General features: G+C 42.3%; 1 protein-coding gene across 1 annotated transcript in view; it reads left to right on the plus strand.

Annotated features, from left to right (window-relative positions):
* The window catches only part of NRG2 (neuregulin 2), a 214,480-nt gene that overhangs the window by 136,318 nt on the left and 56,989 nt on the right, over positions 1-21,173 (plus strand). Inside the window, exon 2 of the mRNA XM_032220447.1 lies at positions 13,908-14,079. Coding sequence (XP_032076338.1) covers positions 13,908-14,079 — 172 coding nt within the window. The remainder of the gene's footprint in view (positions 1-13,907; positions 14,080-21,173) is intronic.

The raw sequence follows: 21,173 nt of genomic DNA on the forward strand, positions 1-21,173 counted from the left end.
TCTCCCTCTTCTGTCCCTCTACCTCCCTCCTTGGTGTATGCCTTTATTCGAGTGTTGTTTGATCTGAAAATGAACCAAGGAAAAAAGGAAAAAAGAAAAAAAAAAGAAAAAAAAAAGAACCACCGTATATAAATACATTCTTGTTCTTATTAAGACTATATTAACACCCCCCCACCCCCCCACCCCCACAAATCCCCATCCCTAATCCTCCCAACTTCCCAGGGCCCACACCTGGCACTACCTTCTGTCTAAAATATCTTGTATACATATGGATTAAAAAATAAAAGTAATATGTCAAAAGAAGGAAAACCAGAAAAAAAAAGAAGAGAGAAAAGAAAAGAGAAAAGAAAAGAAAAAAAAAGAAACCACTCTTTATGTTGATCTCAGCCCCCCATCTTTATCTATGCTTAGATAGTATAAATCATTCTATCTATATTTTATTCTCGTCTCTTACTTCTTTGCTATTTACCCCAACCTTCTGTAGACTCTCCCGTTCCTCTTCCTAAACCTCATAATCCCTTCCGATAAAATTTAAGCAACGTGATTCATGCCACATATTCAAATATGACTTTACAGAAGAGTAGTCAAACTTTCCCTTCTAGTAAAATTTAAACAGCGTAAATGATCTTTCTTAACTTCCTTTTCAAACAGTAATTCAAAATGATCTAGCCAAGCTTCCCCTTCTTAGTAAAATTAAACAGCGTAGATCACATATTACTTTACACAGAAATCAATTTCTATCTTAAGATAATTCCAACCGACTTTCTCTTCTAATAGGATTTAAATAACGTAGTTCATTCCACATGCATTTTACCCTCATCCCTTACTTATCTGATATTTACCACTATCAAATTTATACTAGCATTTATTTAAAATCTAACTCAAAGCAATTTCAACCAACTTTCCCTTCTAATAAAAGTTAAATAGCATGGATCATTCCACATATTCAAATAATACTTTCAGCAAGAGTCAGTTAACCTTCTGTTTTAAAGTAGTCCCTTCTAACAAAGTTTAAACAACATAAGTCATTCCGCATTCTTTTTACACTTATCTTAAGATAATCCCAACCGACTTTCTGTTCTAATAAGCTTTAAACAACGTAAATCATTCCACATATATTTTACCCTCATCCCTTGCTTGTCAGATGTTTACCACTATCAAATTTATGCTAACGTTAATTTAAAATCTAGCTCAAAGTAGTTTCACCCAGCTTTCCCTTCTAATAAGAAATAGTCCGCTTTTTCTACCGGAGAGAGGTCTCAAACCCCCATTCAGTCCTCAACTTTGACAAATATTTTGAAATGTCTAAATTCTCAATCTCCGTTTTTCTGCTTCTCCGAGGGAGGGAAGGCTACCCCCTCCATCTTGCAACCACATGGCCTGCCGTTTGCCTTCTCCTTCCGCTTGTCTCTCCTCTCTTCCAAGCGAGTCAGGGAGTCCCGCCTTCAGAATCCTGCAATAGAAATCTTGAGCCTCCGAAACAGAGTTAAGACGAAATCTTTGATTCTCAAATGTAACCGTGATACCGGCAGGGGCCTCCCATCTGTATCAAATCTGTTGACTCCTAAGATCCTTAGTTAAAAAGGTGTAGTCCCTTCTTGCTTTCAGGATCTGGAAAGGAATATCTTTGAAGACAATCAGGTTTTGGCCATCAACTTGAAGACTGTTATTATGAAACTTTTGCACAATCGCATTTCTAGATTCTTTTGTAGAAAAATATATAATTATATCCCTCGGGAGCTGTCGCTGTTCCGCTATCAATGAGTTCTGGCGATAGATTTTCCGAATCTGCCAATCAAAGTTAAGTCCCGGACTTCCCACCGCATGGCTGAAGGCTTCAGCAAATGTCTGTTTCAAATTCTCTTGCTCCTTTTCACGGAATCCTCTAACTCTTATTGCAAATGCCTTCCTATTAAGATTTATCATCATAAGCTGATTTTCAGTGTCTGTAATTTTTTGTTGTAAAATTTGAATATTGGTAGTCAAATTAAAATTAGCCTTCTCCAAACTTTCCAATTTGTTCTCTATTTCAGCAGAGTAATCTGACAGGGCAGACACGGCTACAAACGTGTTCGCCTTCATTTGATTAACTTTAGACTTTAACTCATCATAAAGTTCCAATACAAATCCCTTAATTTCTTGTTTAAAAGCATTAAACATTTTAAAGAGATATTCCTGTGTTAAAAATTCTCCAGTAGAGGGCATAGGAGACAAAGGCTGTGGTTCCAGTAAAAAATCTTTAAATTCTTTAGACACATTTGTAGCAAGACGCTTCTTTGACCTGGGTGCCATCATAAATAAACAAGTAAGCAGCGCTTTGCTCCCCTCTATTCCCAAAGAAGAAGAGTTTATTTTGTTAAGGAGCGGTCTGCAGGGAGGTAAAACCGGCTAAGTACATCCAGTATCAATCATCCACGGAGAGAAATCGCCATTTTGAAGTCCATTTAGACAAAGAAGTCTCTAACAAATGGTGCTGGTATTTAAGATAGTAATAAAAGCATAAATCTCACAGGGGTGGGACCCGCCCGTATCAATTCTATCTTGAAAAAACTTTGTTTTGTCCTGGGGGGGGGCTAGCCTGTCTGGGGCTGCCAAAAAAAAAGGCAGCTGAGAAGAAATGGCTGGAGATAAAAGCTCCGCTCCGGCTGGATCTAATCTTTATCCACAGCCAAAAAGAGAAAAAGGCTGTGGCTTCCGAATAGACCCTCACCTACAGAGCAACTCCCTGCCCCTTTTTTTGCCAAAAAGGGGTGCTATCTATGATCTTATTTAGATATACAGACCAGATCTCTGAGGAGCTCGGTGGAGCCCTCCTCGGCAACAGGCCACGCCCCCAGGAAGTCCAAATCTTCGAACACTCTTCAAGGGCAGCCCCATGTAGAGCGCATTACAATAATCCAGTCTTGAGGTTACAAGGGCGTGAGTGACTGTCTGAAGGGCCTCCCGATCCAGGTAGGGTCACAATTGGTGCACCAGGCGAACCTGGGCAAAGGTCCCCCTGGTCACAGCCGACAAATGGTGTTCTAAGGTCAGCTGGGGATCCAGGAGGACTCCCAAATTGCGAACCCTCTCTGAGGGACGTATAATTTCACCCCCCAGCCTGAGAGATGGAATAATTGGCCAATCTTTGGGAGGGAACATCAGAAGCCACTCGGTCTTGTCTGGATTGAGTGCCAACTTGTTTGCTCCCATCCAGACCCTAACAGCCTCCAGGCACTGGCACATCACTTCCACTGCTTCTCTGAGTTGGCACGGGGCAGACAGATACAACTGCATATCGTCTGCATATTGGTGGTACTTAATCCCGTGCCGGCGTATGATTTCACCCAGCGGCTTCATGTAGATGTTAAATAGGAGGGGGGACAGGACCCAGCCCTGCGGCACCCCGTAATTGAGCGGCCTTGGGGTCGATCTCTGCCCTTTGACCAACACCGACTGCGACCTGTCCGAGAGGTAGGAGGAGAACCACCGAAGGACGGTGCCTCCCAGTCCCACCTCTCGCAACCGTCGCAGAAGGATACCATGGTCGTTGTTATCGAAGGCCGCTGAGAGGTCAAGGAGCACAAGGATAGAGGGGTAACCCCTATCCCTGGCCCGCCAGAGATCATTGATCAGCGCAACCAAAGCAGTTTTCATGCTGTAACCAGGCCTGAAGCCAGACTGAAAGGAGTCTAGGTAATCGGCTTCATCCAAGGACCGTCGGAGTTGCGAGGCCACCACTTTCTCAACAACCTTCCCAACAAAGGGAAGGTTGGAGACAGGACGATAGTTGCACAAAATGGCTGGGTCCAGAGACAGTTTCTTCAGGAGGGGTCTCACCACCGCATCCTTAGAGTGAGACAGGACTTGAATAAGATCAAGCCTCAAAATTTGCATCTGGAGCCTTGGCACCCAATGTCACTTCTTGGCGCTTCCTGTGGCTGTGGCATTGGAATGTGGACATGAGGTCCAAGTGGAAATTGGCTTCTGCTCCCTTCAAGAGAGGCAAATTATTTGGATCATGCCCTGGACGCGATCCTTATAGAAAACAAGGATAAAGAGAAAGTGTTGCTTTCTGTCACCAAGAGAGCTGAATGCAGGGCATCCTCCTTTTTTTGTAGGCAGCCTTTTTGTGCTCCCGAATCAGCCTCCATCTTTACCTCTTTTCAGCATCCCTATGCTCAGGGGAATGATCGGTCCCAGGACTGGCAGTCCTTTTGCGAGAGAGGGGTCAGGCTCCAGGCCCTTCCATCGCTATAAGTGACCACCAGCCACTGGCTCCCATTGGAGAGCGGCTACAGTTTTTTCATGCCCAATGGGAGTGGATCACATCAGACCAGTGGGTTTTACAAACCATCCGACTGAGTCTGATCTGGAGTTCATCTCCACTGCACCTCATCATTTCATTCATTGTCCCACCCCCTCCTGTCTGGTCAAGAAGGCTCTCATGGAACAGGAGATCCCTCACTTGAGGGAAATCAGGGCCATAGAAACCAGTTCCCGCAAGTCAGGAAAGCTCCATTTTGTTTCTAATCCCAAAGAGTTTGGGGTGGGTGGGGTGGAGAGCAATATTAGATTTAAAGAAATTCAATTGGCATCTCACATACAAACACTTCAAGGTGCAGTCCCTTCAGTCAATCCTGGGCTGCATCAGAAAGAGAAATCTTTTAACATCCATAGATCTCAAGGAAATGTACCTTCATGTCCCAATACGCAGAGCACACAGAAAGTTCCTGAGATTTTGTTATGCAGGCAACCATTACCAATACAGGGCCTACCATTTGGCCTTTCCTCCGCCCTCAGGATCTTCACAAAGATGTTAGCAGTGATAGCAGCTTTCCTCAGTTTCTGTCCAGTGCAGCTCCAATGTTATTCGGACAACATACTCATTCAGTCGTCCTCCCACTCACAAGCGACACAAGACCTCCAAGTCCCCATGAGAACCCTCCAAGATCACGGATTCTCCATCAACCTGGAGAAGAGTCATCTCGTCCCCACCACCAGGATACTCTACCTTGGAGCTGTCATCGACACTATGGACTGCCAAGTGTTTCTATTGCCGGACCGTCGCACCAGCATCAGGTCACTAGTACATCAGATTTGAACATCACAACATCTCTCCATAGTGACCCTGTCTCAACTTCTCGGCAAAATAATATCCTACTTTTTAACTTGTTTTCACTCTCGTTTTATCACTCACAGTGTCTATTGAGACCATTTGCTTTCTCTATCCCATTCACAATCTTCACGTTCTCCAACTCACTGGGACTTTTGTGGATCACAAGCAGAGCTTTGCAGTTGTAAATATTATACTATTTATGCCATTAGTGTAACATTGAAGGAGATGCATCCCCGGATGGATGGGATGAAGTATTTAGCTACTGGCCAGGAATAAGCTCTGGTTGATTAAGTATTCTTGGTACTCTGTAATTGGGCAGAATGCATAAGTAGTATTTGACTTGCAGGTTTCTGCAGATTATATGGAGTATAAAATGATTACAAATCTTGTCCTCATAGCAGTCTCAGATCACAGTATATTTAAAAGCACATCTGATATTTTCTGGCTTCCTTACCTTCTTGCTGAAGGGCTCAGAAAAGACACATGCTCAATGTTAAAAAATTGTTATTACCATTGTGATGCATTGCTGCGCACTCTGGTTCTTGGACCTGTTAAAGCACTTCATTTCTTCTTTACATTGCCTGGGATTCTCATATCTAAGTTCCATGTCTGCAGAGAGCTCCTTTTGACAGTTGAGGGTTAAGGAAAGGGTTCAGATTTTTCACATTTTCTCCACTTTCATTTCCACTGTGTTCTTCTGCACCTCCTTGAAGCACAGTTCCATAGGCACATTTTCTCCTAAGTGATCAAATTGCATTCTATATGTATTTTAAAATACATATTTGGCCATGAGTATTTTTGTTATGCATAACTTTTCTATAGTCCTAAAATGTGTTTTCAGAACAATAATCTCTTTCAAAAGTTTATTTCAGAATCAGATAGAACTGGAAGGGACCTTGGAGGTTCAAGCAGGAGATCCTATACCATTTCAGACAAGTGACTGTCCAGTACTTTCTTTCAGTGATGAAATACCCACATCTGGAGGCAAGCTGTTCCACTGGTTAATTCCTCGCTGTTAGGAAGTTTCTCCTCAATTCTAGGTTGCTTCTCTCCTTGATTAGTTTCCATTTGTTTCTTGTCCTGCCCTCTGGTGCTTTGGAAAATAAATTGACCCCCTCCTCTTTGTGGCAGCCTCTCAAATACTGGAATACTGCTATCCTGTAATTCAATAGAAATTACATAGTAATTATAGTAATAGAAATTCAGTTGTAATTTGCAGAAGAAAGTTGTAATTTTCCATGTTTAATTTGTATTATAAGGCCACATCAAGTTTTGTTTATACACTACTGCGATTTTTCCGCGGGTCGCCCATGAAGCCAATGATGAAAAGAGACACGGACACGAGTTTCCTCTGGGATGGGACGACACGGAATAGAATCCGGAGGCCTCTTTTATTGAGCATACACAAGGAAAGAGTGGAGTCACATGGTCTATGTGGACCAATCATGGTTGTACAAGTCTATGGTATATGGTAACTCATTTACTTCCATGTAGACCTCTGAACCTAAAGAATGCCCATAGTCAGCAAATAAATCTTTTACCAGCATGCAAACTTCTGACCCCTAGTTGATATTGCAAAGTCAGCATGCAAACTTCTGACCCCTAGTTAATGCTGAGAGTTAACCAGTTGTGACCTCTGACCTACTTAGTACTGAGAGTTAACAGTTTGTGACCTCTGGTCTTATGGTAAATGATTACTGCTGTTGTATAGTGTCCCAGCATACCTTTGCATGCCTACACTTATGTTACAACACACTACACTGGATACATAAAGAGTATTAGGACTCATGGAATAAGAATATCCAGTACATAATCAGTGGAAAACTATGTTGTGTATTTATGTCATATTTCTAGTTTAAAGTTAGAAATAATTCAAACACTATTATTTTGCATGTATTGGATACCCATGAAATTTGTTAGAAATGAAGAGATTCCTTATATGGGGGTCTGGGAAAAAATGAGGAAAAAATATTATCTTAGGGTTCCGTGTTGGTTGGCACCATTAGAGGCCTTAACGCATCCGAGTTTATTTAATTGGACAAGAAACATAACGTATAAAGATATTATGACAGAAGAGGGCAACATAAAAACAAAGATGGAATTAGAGCAACAGGGCAGGAATTTGGAATGGTGGGAATATTTACAGGTTAGAAACAGGTTTAAAAGTGATAAGGCACGTTTCGGGATCTACCCAAACCCTCAGGGGCTAGATAAGATCTTGTTTGGTGGAGACAAAAAAATGTTATCGAAGATCTACCAATTTTTGACCTGCCAAGATACCAATGAAGAGATGGACAAAAGCCTTCTAACAGTATGGGAGAGAAACCTAGGTTATGAAATTGAAATGGGCAAATGGTGGGATCTATGGAGTAAGACCATTAAACTTACAACATCCACTGCATTCAAAGAAAACATATACAAGATGGTGTATAGGTGGCACTTCCCCCCAACGAGGTTAGCTAAGATGTTTCCTGGGTTATCTCCATTGTGTTGGAAATGTGGAAGAAAGGATGGCACATTCTACCATATTTGGTGGTCCTGTACTGAGGCCACGAAATATTGGAAAAGGATTAAAAAATGGTTAAAAGAGGTTACCGGGGCAAACATTGAATGGAGACCTGAGAACCTGTTACTAAGCATCAAACCAGATAACATAAGCAGTTCAATATGGCATTTGAGCCTGCATATAATTGTGGCCGCAAGAATAACCTATGCACAATTTTGGAAATCCACCACTATACCGCCGGAAGATGCATTAATTAAAAAGATCTACGAATGCGCAGAAATGGACAGAATGACGGGTTGGCTGAGGGACAAAGGAGAAACAGAACATTATCTTAGCTGGAACCTATGGTATATGTGGGCGACTAGGAGAACAGCAGGGACTTAAAATGGGGAAAGTTAACATAGGTACTGTAATAGATCACTGAATCTTGCAATGAGAAGATGTGGCTTAGAGATCTAATAATGAGGAAAGAAAGAAAAACTGGGCTGTGAATGACTGTCACCGTGGGGGGGGAGGGGGGGTTGTATGTCTAAAACGGCATTTGTATCTGTATGTTTTATGTATGATTTGTCTTGCTTATGTCGTTGTATTTATGTCGTCGTATTGTTTTTTTTTCTGTTTTTTAAAGGTAATAATGTTTAATAAAAATTATATTTAAAAAAAAAAAAAAAGAAATGAAGAGATTCCTTATCTGATGCTCAACGTACTACTTGGTTTACATAATGTGGTCCTATGCTGCAATGGCTCCCTTTAAAATGAGTCATATAATCTAGATGATTCTTTCTTTTTTGGTAGGTGATATGTTATTTAAAAAACAAAACTAAATTCAGAAAATAACACAAAAATAAAAAGAGGTTATTACATTTTATGGTTCCAAAAGTATTAATATTGTAAGTTGGAGAATATCCATTGTGTTTCAGTTACAGTAATGGCAGTATTTGAGACTTATTTCAATGAACTGAACAACCTATAATTTCCTATACTATTGTAGTCGGACTTTCTCATTTAGGGCTGTTAGCTGTGATTGAAAAATAAATAAGCATTTTTTTTTCCTAATTTGCACACTATGCAGTGCTAACATTGATAATGGTAGGAATTTTACGTGCCATGAGATAGCTGCTGGTTTGACACTTTTCTGTTGCAAACTTTGTAAAACATGGATTAGAAAGGTTAGAAGTGAATTGTACTGTTAAGTTTTTGTATTTTTTAAAATTACTTTTAAGCACAGGATCCTTGAGACCTGAAAATAATTTGAAAGGTTCTCTCAGGATAAAGTTTGAGAAAGGCTGATTGTACTAAATTAATAAATTTTGGTATATTTTATTCATGATTATTACTAAAATATATATCATATATAATTTCATTTTTCTTTTTTCTCTTTCTTACTTTGCACTTTTTCACTTTTGTTTTTCAAAATTCATAGTTTTTATTTTAAAGGAATATTGAATAAAATTATTTATGGAAAAAACATATTTTCAGCATATAATAATAGTTTGATTCCATCTGCAGTTATGCCACAAATACCCTTCAACTGGATCATGAGGCTGGCCAGTAATTTCAATATCAAACTAAAAATAAGGAGGGTAAAAGTCATCTTGGAAAAAATCCATATCTATTTTGATAGATGAGATGTAATTTTATTTTTAATTACCATGAAAAAGGATATGAGTGCCTCATTTCAATCCAATTAATGCAAAAAGAAGAAAATCTAGATTTGGCCAGCACTTGCTCCAAAAAGTTTCATTCCACTATATCAAAAGCCTCTCTCCCAGCCAACAAAGCCAACATTGCTGATTTCAGCTTTTTTGTGGAATATAAGTTAGCAATCCAATTTTATCACAGGGTTGTTAACCTTTTATAAAATCAAATTTACATGGTGGCTCATCAAAGATAGTGTATGTGTCGCTGTTATGCTTTTTTCATCCATGTTTATCAAGTAGCCAGTATTGTAATTTGCATCTTTACAGTCATCCAAGCCTCATTACAGAAAATGAGAAAAAAATATATTCAAAAGCTTCATTATAAACTTCAAATAATAATATATCCCCAAATAATATATGCCTTATTTTACTCAATAGGAAAGCAACATGATCAGGAACCTTTATGTTATTACATGGTGGATAAAATTGATGATTTTTAAAATATTTTTTTAATTGGATTTTTAAAAAATTTAAATCGGATTTTTTAAAACAAATTGATTTTAATAAAATGCTTTTGGAGTAAAAATCTATTTAAAGATAGATTTCTATTTGAGATACATTAATAATTTAGTTTATTCAGCATGAAATGGAGCTTAATTATGTACCATGAGATATACTGTAATATTTACATTTTTGGTAAACTCATTCAATGAATCCAAAGTCTGAAAGCTAAATAGGAAACCTTCATTTTGTTTGCAAATAATAATATTAAAGATTCTAACTACCGTATTTTTTGGAGTATAAGACACACCTTTTCCCTCAAAAAAGAGGCTGAAAATCTGTGTGCGTCTTATACACCAAATACAGCATTTTTTGCCTCCCGAGGCCCCGCCCCTTAACCAAAGTGGCCATGCGTGCCCTTATGGATGCTTTCAGAGAGCTTGTGGGGGCTGGGGAGTGCCCCCAGCAGCACTCTATAAACCTCCATAAGGCTATGGATGCAATTTTTTTGACAAAAAACGGGTCCGTTTTCGTGAAAAATGGGCCATTTTTTGCTCGTTTTGGTGGGGGCACCCCCCAGGAGCACTCTGCAAGCTCCCCCCAAGGCTATTCATGCCTTTTTTTTGGAAAAAAACGGGCCCATTTTCATGAAAAACGGGCCATTTTGGGGAGGTTTGCAAAGTGCAAAAACTTTTTTTTCTTTTTGGAAAGCTCTTTAACTGATTGATGAGAATTACATTGATCAAGTGCTGTGCCAGCAGAAAGACCTACCTATCTACTGTATTTCTCTCTCTCTCTCTCTCTTTCTCTCTCTCCATCCCTCTACCTACCTATCTACACACTCTCTCGCACCCTATCTACCTACTGTATTTCTCTCTCTCTCTCTCTCTCTCTCTCTCTCTCTCTCTCTCTCTCCCTCTCCCTACCAACCTAGCTACTATCTTTCTCTCCCTACCTATCTACTGTATTTCTCTCTATCTCTTTCTATTTCTTTCTCTCTATCCCTCTACCTACCTTCTCTCTCTCTCTCTCTCTCTCTCCCCCTTTATCTACCTACCTATCTAACTACTCTCCCTCTCCCTACCTACCTACTGTATTTCTCTCTCTTTCTCTCCCTGTTTATCCCTCTATCTACCTACCTACTTTTTTAAAAAAAATGCCTCTTCAAAACCCTGGTGCATCTTATACTCTGGTGCATCTTATACTCCGAAAAATATGGTGCCTGCAAAAATGAGTCCTTACATTTAAAGAGCACCTGTCATTTCAGATCCATCATGGCAGCGCCTGATAGTGGACATTCACTCACCTGCTGCCCACCACCTTGTTGTGTCACTGCCGTATCACCAGCCGTCCCATCAAAGTGAATGGAATTGTTGGTGAGTTGACAGTAGATCAGAGGAGGAGCTTTCTGCGGGACCGAGATGACAGTTGCTCTTTAAAATTATGATTTAAATCAAGTTGATTTAAATCAAGCCTTTTTACTAATAATTTAAATCATGAATTAAATCAAATCCACCCTCTATTATTATATATTTAACACCAACTATTATTTCCAGGAGAAATAATTATTTTCCCAAGGAGACCTTCCTGAGCATTGCCACCATTAGTGAAGCCCTGACCAGTTGCAATTGAAGTTTTTAACTCTTTATTATATAAGTCATCACTACTCCTTTATAGATGATTTTGCTGTATATTACATCTATACTATACCTTTAGGCCAGTGTTTCTCAACCTTGGCAACTTGAAGATGTCCGGACTTCAACTCCCAGAATTCCCCAGCCAGCATTGAGAAACACTGCTTTAGGCACAATATTAATTTTAAACATCTACTTACAGACATATTAAAGGTAAAATTATTTTATTTTATATTTCATGTTAGCTATTTTTGTTATTTTGTTATAAAATTTATAATTTTACTTAAACTACAAAAATGTTCATTATATTCATTCTTGAGTTTAAAATTTTGAACATTTAATTGCCTTGATATTATAATTTGTATTATGTAATTTTAGTCAATTTTTATAGTACATATGTTATGTTATTATTTCAATGGGAAATATTTTTTTAAAATATTTTTTAAATCTTTGTTTTGCTGCCTTGATGACAGAAATAAGGATGCTTGACTATAAACAGTCAAGAATCTAAATGGCTTTGGGCACACAAAAGAAAATGCATATAAGTTGTCAAATTTTTATATTTTACCGACAAAGAAAAATGCAAAATAAAAATAGTTTGTTGTGAAAGTGACTGCCTGTCTCTTGGATTGGGGCTGAAGGCTAAAGTGAAAGCAATATTCTCCGTCCCATATTTGAGTAGACAGGTTGCCCTGATAGATTGGTCCCACTGGAAAACACATAAGTTGTCAAACTTAGTTTTTACAAAAATTCACATAATATCTAAAACTATTTATGTTTCTTTCCATAATAAGGTCCAACTGAAGTCCATTTTAGTACTGTGCTATGATGCTATGTGAAAATGATTTTATTTTAATTGCTTTATTATTAAGTTCTTGTGAATGTTTTTGCTAGTTACTGCATCACAAGGCTGCAGGCCAGTCAGGTACACAAGGTGCACATAGCAGTAGACTTATATACCGCTTCATAGGCCTTTCAGGCCTCTCTAAGCGGTTTACAGAGAGTCAGCATATTGCCCCCAACAATCTGGGTCCTCATTTTACCCACCTCGGAAGGATGGAAGGCTGAGTCAACCCTGAGCCGGTGAGATTTGAACCGCTGACCTGCTGATCTAGCAGTAGCCTGCAGTGCTGCATTTAACCACTGCGCCACCTTGGCTCAACCAGGCCTGGTCTGCAACAAGGGACAATTGCATGCACTAGGTGATGTACCCAGGGAGCTTGTCTCATCCTCTCTATCTGTTGGAGAGTGGCCATATTAAAAACTTCTTCCTTAAATGTGTAGGATTATCAAAATGCCTTACAGATATAACCCCAGCACAAAATGTTCTGGACAGACTGTAATGATTTTTATAATATTTAGGAGGAGCATTGCATTGGTGATGTAGAGTAAATAAGTCTACAGTCATGTTACAATAATTCCTGAAAAGAGTGCAGTTGTGATTGTTATATTTTTAGTCTCTATTATTATTGTTATTATTGCCTTGTTAGGGTACTTTAATAAATGAATATAGTGGGAAGGTTGCTGAGTTTGATATGATGTGACTGCACCACAGATGTTGAGCGTTTATTATGATCACATGTTGGCTATTCTTTGGTGGCATGTAATGGATTAAATTCCTCTGGGTACTAAACCATCCAATTGAGGTCAGAGATGGCATCTGATGGCTGGGATTGCTTGGTTAGTGGCCCAGATTCTTATCTCTCTCTGTCCTGTGTATCCTCTGTCAGGTGGAGACTTTTCTTTTAAGTCTTTTGCTGTTACTGTTTGGCAGAGTAGACTGTCATTCTGAAAGACTGAGTGACCTTCTTATTCCCCATTTTTCTCTCTGTGGAGATATGTTGTTTTGTATTCCCATTTGGTCGCAGAGAAGCCAGTGCACAGTACATTCCCAGAATGAACAGGCAGGCACACGAACAGTAAAAAAAATAATCTGCAGTGACTGTGGCTGAACTGAAAGGAAAAAAGTCCTCCTCTCCTCTTCCCTTCTTATAGCCAAATGCTACCATTCAGATCAGCGCAGGCTGTCGAATCAACAGCATGGCTGCCAACAGCAGCAGAGGTAAGAGAGAAATGTAGCGGATGAGTTAGTGAAAGCAGCATCAGAGCAAGAACTGAAGCATCTTCCAACCTTGTGAGCGTTTATATAGTCTTTTGCATCTCACGTAGATGCACATTTGCTTCTCTTATGCAAAGGGACAAGTGGGGAGATGGGGGAAGGAAAATGGAGGGATCTGCTACTGAAAGGAAAACCAAAGCTGCTTGTGATGCCAAAGGAAAAATGCTCAATATGCAAAAGCATCTGTTCTTCTTTCTTTTTTTGACAATAATGGGTAGATATGGGGAACAGTGGATAAGCAAGGAATCAGTTCTTCATCACTGGCTTCACATAAACACAATTGAAATTGGAAAATTCTGGAAAACCTAGCTACCAGGACTTCGGCTGTGATTTCCTAAGGGGATGCAGAACGGAAGAGGGGTGGTGGCTTGATTAAACTGACTTTGTTTCTTTCTGTTTCTATTCACAGCTGTCGCTCCAAAACTCAAGAAACTGAAGAGCCTAAATGTAGAAGTTGGAGCAAAGGTTTCTTTGAAATGTGAGGCCAGCGCTGGAAATCCTCAGCCATCCTACAAATGGTTCAAAGATGGCAAAGAAATTAAAAAGAGCAAAGATATCAGAATAAAATATGGGAATGGAAAGTAAGTAAAAACAGGTGCTTTTTAATCTTCAAATTGTAAGCAAATGTATTATCATAGATAAATATTCTTAATCATTATTGGTATAGTTGTCATAAAAATGACTGAATGGTCAATTTCTAAGTAAAGTGATATTTATAATCCTAATCCAAAATAGTTATGATTCTTGTTTCTGAGCAAGATGTGTACATAATATTCTCAGAGGATTTATTAATTTCAGTATTCTCGAAGGAAACATTTATCTAAGCCAGATTTTAACTGGAGAGCACTAGGTGGGAGAAGGCTGTTCTGAGGTTAAACCTGTGTTACAAAATGGGAAATCCAACAATTTCATTTTGTCAACTGCCTAGAGCAGAATCCTAGAGAATTCTGGGAGTTGACTTCCACACAGCTTTAAGTTGCTGAGGATGGGAAGCACTGTTAGAAAGCAAGAAAGCTCAACTATTTTTGCTTTAATATTTTGTTTAATCATACATGCGTAAAAGAGACAGACAGACAGACTGCCAATTATTTATTAGCAGTAGGAGTGATGGCATGCTCCTCCTCAGTTTGTCCTCTGGATAGGCCATATGTTCTATCTTAAATTTTGGTGTAATGAAGGCAGAGCCAGATAGCCTAAACTGGCTATCCATATAGGTTTTGCACAGGCCTAGAAATCACTTAGATAATGGGTCCTCAATCTTTGGCCCCAGGGCCACATGAGAATCACCGAAGCCATTAATCCGGCCCGCGCAGGATCATGAGGCTGCCTTGCCCACATCCCATCCACCCTTCGGCCAAGTGCAGGTCTTACCTTCACGAGCCCCATGGGCTGGAACTGAAAAGTAAGGTCAACAATTTTGGCCTGTAGAGACATTTTGGAGGCGGGGGAGGTGAAAAACCGAGGTGGCGCAGTGGTTAAATGCAGCACTGCAGGCTACTTCAGCTGACTGCAGTTCTGCAGTTCAGCGGTTCTAATCTCACCGGCTCAGGGTTGACTCAGCCTTCCATCCTTCCGAGGTGGGTAAAATGAGGACCCAGACTGTGGGGGCAATATGCTGACTGTAAACCACTTAGAGAGGGCTGAAAGCCCTATGAAGCGGTATATAAGTCTAACTGCTAAAACAGGCACTTCAGGAGGCCAAAAACCAGGCAAACCCAGCCCATTCTTTGCCAAAAAACGGAGCCATTTCTGCCTGTTTTGGGCCTGCAGAATACTTCTGGAGATGGGAAGAAGTAAAATGTGGGGCACAAAGATGCCTCACGAGGCCAAAAACATGTATGTATGTATGTATATCAGTAGATGGGAATGTGAAAGTAGATACTTGAATAAATACTATTAATTTTGAATGCAATTTAAACAGTGTTGGGAATTTAAAATGTTAATGCTTGGGGAAGGGGAATTCATGAGATATTTTCTGGGAAGAAAAAATAGGGTAAATAACCGGAAAAACTGGAAAAAAGGTGAAATACAGGGCGTACAATGATGTTAATTATACGTAAAAATTGAATAAGAAATGGTAAAGAAATGTAAAGAGAATAATACTGTGAAAGTTGGAATAGCAAATCTATAGTTAAAAATGGTTAATTTGTAAAGATGAATTAATAGTAATTAGTAATTTAGTAATGATATGTAAACTTAAATAAATTAATGGAAAAAGATAAAGGATTATACAAAAAAGATGAATAGTGATAAAAGTGGGAAGATTAGAATATATTGAAACTATGATTAAAAATATGATGCATAAGATGTGACCTGGACCACACTCTGTCCATAAAGTATGTATGCTGGCAGGGGTGGGGGGAGGATTGCAATAAAAAGAATTCTCTATAATGCTGAACATTTGGCTTCTCAGATCAAGCCAGGGCATTGTAGTTGGTAAAAGTTAACAAGAAAAACAAGGCCAGCAGGCTTCCCAGCACCATACAAGCTAGAGTAGAGTAGAGACAGTTCCATGGATGTTGATACATTGTTCAGGACTTGGCTTCATGCAGTCAATATTTTGACTGTAGCTCAAGTAAGTTCATTGGCCAAGTTTGGTGGGAGAGAATTTCACTGAATGTAGTTCAAGATACCAGCTTTAACATGGCTCAAAGTGAATTTGTGCTCCTAATGGAAAAACCTCAAACTGTTTTAGATTTTAAATCAACAGAATAGAATGAAACCTGCAGAGATAATTACGATGCGCATGTGTGAGGCAGGATGGCCGCTGGCTCCCTCTGCTCTGTCCGGTGGAGCAGAAAAACGCTAAAATAAACCGGCGTTTCGGATCGGACCCCTACAAAACAGGGTCCCTGCAACGGAGCGAGATCCAGGGGACCTGAATAATCAATCTCTCAGAGGGTCGACGCTCCCAAACGTTCCTTCTCCCATGCGGCAGCCTGGAGTGTGTTTTGCAGCTCGTTTAGGCTGGCGGAAATGGCGGCGCTTCGCTAAAGGCTTCGCTTCAGCGTTTTAAGCCTTAGGCGTCTTAGGCATCTACAAACAGCTTCGGACCGGCGTTTTTACGATCTTTTATGGTCCCAGCTCTGGCCCTATTTCCTCTGCTGATTGAGAGGACCCTGGTGTTTATTGTCTCCGGAGGATTACTGTTATCAAAGGAGGTGGGTGATTCGAACGAGGCTGGGTGAGGCAAGGCAGCTGGTTTTCTCCCGGCTGCTGTAGTCTCCCTAGGCGCCCCCCCCCCTCCCTCTCTACTCTGGTGGATTTATTACTGGATGCTTTGGCGTTTTTGACATCTTTGGCCCTGTTTCCTGGTATCTCCTTAGACTCTGTTGACTGACTTATAGTGGGGTAGTTGGCCTAATATGGGGCGGTATAAGACCTGGCAGTCGGCCTTACAGCCACTACCACAACCCCTTAACCTACCCCCTAGGCCTTTTCTACAGCACGGCCTCTCTTTTTCTCCCTGGCCCTCGGTTTGCTCTTGCTTATACGGGACTTCACCATATGATTCCTTACTTACGGCTACTGGACACTGGACACCGGACCTACGATCTAGTCCTGGTTGGTACGATCATTGCCGCCCGTTGCTGTTAAGAGACTCCGTCTTAGCCCCTTTGGAGCTCCTTTCCCAAGACTACTTACACCACTTTTACCATCTATTACGCAAGAAGAGGGAAGACAAAATCTTTCCCCCTCTTTATATCTCTGCGAATCCACCGGACTGGACTTTATACGAACCCATCCACAGACTTTACCTGAACTTGCACATTTTTTACATCTACAATCAATTGCGCAATTTTTAATTTCTCCCTTTTCTTTCATCTTTCTCTTCTTTCTTTGTATGGGATATGTATGAGATATGTGTGAGATGAATGAATGGCCCACTTTTATAACCATATTGTTGTAAAATTTTGTGTTTTTTTAACTTTCACGTGGGGACTGCTTGGAAGAGTATATGAGTACACATGATTCGGAGGACCTGCCGGGAGATGCGGGGGCCACGGGGGTGGTTGAGGGGACTAGAGACACGGGAGAGGGTCGGGGTATTACGGTCGTAACAGGGAGAGGCAGATATGGCGGGGACTTTAGGGCAGGCCATTACCGGGGAAGGAGGGCTCCCTACATTACAGAGATCCCTCCTTCCGGCCCTAGGAGTCCCACTCCGAGACCAGATGGCGTAAGTAGTCAGGACCCTGGTCTCAGGCTGTTGTCGCTAAATGCCAGGTCTGTTGTACATAAAGCTCCTCTCGTCCGGGACTTAATTTTAGACGAGAGGGCAGACCTGGCATGTATTACTGAGACCTGGCTGGGCCCAGAGGGAGGAGTCCCCCTTGTAGAACTGTGCCCAGAAGGATTTCAGGTGCTACATCAGCCGAGAGCCCAGGGAAGGGGTGGGGGTGTGGCCGCTGTTATCCGAGAGTCGTTAGTTCCTCGTAGGGTCCCTGCTCCGGAGATTGTCGGGTGTGAGTCTTTGCTGTTAAAGTTGGACCTCAAGGGTCAAGTGGGTCTGCTGTTAACGTACCTGCCTCCCAACAGCGTTGCAGCAGCCCTCCCCTCGCTCCTCGAGTCGGTAGCCGAGCTGGCAGTTGAGTTCCCTAGGTTGATGGTCCTGGGGGACTTTAATTTGCCGTCGCTCGGTGAAAACTCGGAGGGGGCGCAGGAGTTCATGGCTTCCATGACAGCCATGGGCTTGACCCAAGTAATTCGAGGCCCAACCCATTCGGCGGGACACATGCTTGACCTTGTATTTCTCTCGGAGCAGTGGATTTGTGATCTTGGTCTGAGGGGGAACGACATCATACCCCTGTCGTGGTCAGACCACTGCCTACTGAGGCTCGACTTTCGGAGACCAAACCCCCACTGTAGGGAGGAGGAACCGACCAGGTGGTTCCGCCCCAGGCGTCTTATGGAACCGTCAAGGTTCCAGACAGAGCTTGGGGTTATTCCTGACACTTTCGCCCACAGTCCGGTGGAGACTCTGGTTGCTGCGTGGCACTCGGCAGCATCGGAGACCCTCAACCGGATTGCGCCACTGCGGCCCCTCCGAGGCGGCGGATCCCGGAGACCTCCTTGGTTCACCGAGGAACTCCGGGAGATGAAGCGCCGGAGGAGATGCCTAGAGCACTGTTGGAGGTCCGATAAGTCCGAAGCGAACCGAGCAATGGTAACCACCTGCACCAAGGAATACACCAGGGCACTTAGGGCTGCAAAAAGATCCCATATAGCCACCTTGGTTGCGTCCGCTGAGTCCCGCCCGGCCGCCCTGTTTAGGATAACCCGCTCCCTACTGAACAAAAGGGAAGCGGGGGAACCCTTGCAGGGCAGAGCCGAAGAGTATGCCCAATTCTTAGCGGACAAAATTGCTCGGTTTCGGTCGGACTTGGACTCCACCCCTGCAGCTCCAGCCGAGGCACAGGAGGATCAATTTGAACAACTCTGGGTTGAGTTTCAAGACGTTACCCCCGGAGATGTGGACAAGGCCATGAGGGCTGTAAGTACCTCCACCTGTGTACTGGATCCGTGTCCCTCATGGTTAGTTTCTAACTGCAGTGAGGTGACACGAGGCTGGATCCAGGCGGTTGTCACCGCCTCACTTCGGGAGGGGAACTTCCCCGCTGCACTGAAAGCGGCGGTGGTGAGACCCCTCCTGAAGAAGCCATCTTTGGATCCAGCTATCCTTAATAATTACCGTCCAGTCTCCAACCTCCCCTTTTTGGGGAAGGTTGTTGAGAAGGTGGTGGCCTTCCAGCTCCAGCGGTCCTTGGAGGAAGCAAACTATCTAGACCCCTTCCAGTCAGGCTTCAGACCCGGTTACAGCACAGAAACCGCTTTGGTCGCATTGACCGATGATCTCTGGAGGGCCAGAGATGGAGGACATTCCTCCATCCTGGTTCTCCTCGACCTCTCAGCGGCTTTCGATACCATCGACCATGGTATCCTTCTGCGACGACTGCGGGAGGTGGGAGTGGGAGACGCCGTGTTGCGGTGGTTCTCCTCCTACCTCTCGGACAGGTCGCAGTCGGTGTTAGTGGGGGGGCAGAGATCGTCCCCTAGGCCCCTAACTTATGGGGTGCCTCAGGGCTCGGTCTTATCCCCCCTACTATTTAACATCTACATGAAACCGCTGGGTGAGATCATTCGCAGGCACGGGATTAGATACCATCAGTATGCGGACGATACTCAACTGTATCTGTCCGCCCCGTGCCAACTCAATGAAGCGGCAGACGTGATGAACCGCGGCCTCGAAGCTGTTATGGACTGGATGAGGGTTAACAAGCTCGTGCTCAACCCAGAAAAGACCGAGTGGCTGTTGTGTTTCCCTCCCAGAGATTCGACCAATATTCCATCACTCAGGCTGGGGGGTCAAATTTTACACCCCTCAGAGAGGGTTCGCAACTTGGGAGTCCTCCTGGATTCACAGCTATCGTTTGACCACCATTTAATGGCTGTGACCAGGGGGGCATTCGCCCAGGTTCGCCTGGTGCACCAGTTGCGACCCTACCTGAATCGGGAGGCTCTCACAACAGTCACCCGGGCCCTTGTGACCTCTAGGCTGGAATACTGCAACGTGCTCTACATGGGGCTGCCCTTGAAGAGCATCCGGCGACTTCAGCTAGTACAGAATGCAGCCGCGCGAGTGATTGTGGGTGCACCTCGGTTCACCCGCATAACACCTATCCTCCGCGAGCTGCGCTGGCTACCTGTCGATCTCCGGATGCGCTTCAAGGTGCTATTAGTCACCCATAAAGCCCTACATGGCAGTGGATCTGGATACTTGAGAGACCGCCTTCTGCCAATTACATCCCTGCGACCAATAAGATCACATAGATTAGGCCTCCTCCGTATACCATCGGCCAGCCAGTGCCGGCTGGCAACTACAAGGAGGAGGGCCTTCTCAGTAGTAGCCCCGACCCTTTGGAACGAGCTCCCCGTAGAGATTCGCACCCTCGCCACCGTCCAGGCCTTCCGCACAGCCTTGAAGAACTGGCTCGCCCGTCAGGCCTGGGGACAAGGATAGTTCCCCTCCCGAATGATGAATGTATGTTGTCTACTATTTTATTATATGTCTTATCTTAATGTCTGTATTCCCCTTCCCGATTTTATGTGAGCCGCCCTGAGTCCCCTCAGGGAAAAGGGCGGCCTACAAATATTAATAAAATCATAAATCATAAAATCAGATAGATAACAAACATCTCAGAATGAATTAAAACATCTAGTTTCAGAAAAATATGTGGATAGTTAACCTTCCTAGATTTTTTTTTTAAAAAACCTGTAAGTGTATAATTCATTTCTGCATATAGATAAAATTATGCACATAGTTTTCTTTTAGATAGATCTAAAACTGGCAATTAAAAAAAATGTGAATAGGATTTTGGATGGTTTTGGACAGAATTAAAAGGCCTTTTCTACAGAGCATTATTTAAGCTTAAATTCTGATTTGGATCTGGATCATAAAATCTCCCAGTGATTTCCTACAGTAATTTGGAATTTTGGATTTCTTACAAGGAGAGTGATTGGAAAGCTTCTGAGGGTCTGTCCATTGTGATTAAAGGGAAACCTTCTTGTATATCTTTGCTTCCTGTTCTCCCCAACTTGCATTTTGGGGGGAAATTTAAATAATTTTTCAGTATTTGCCATTTTGCAGTGCTCCAAAATGTCAGATTATTCAAAG

This window comes from Thamnophis elegans, chromosome 6, assembly GCF_009769535.1.
Source record: "Thamnophis elegans isolate rThaEle1 chromosome 6, rThaEle1.pri, whole genome shotgun sequence".
NCBI classification, from domain to species: Eukaryota; Metazoa; Chordata; class Lepidosauria; order Squamata; family Colubridae; genus Thamnophis; species Thamnophis elegans.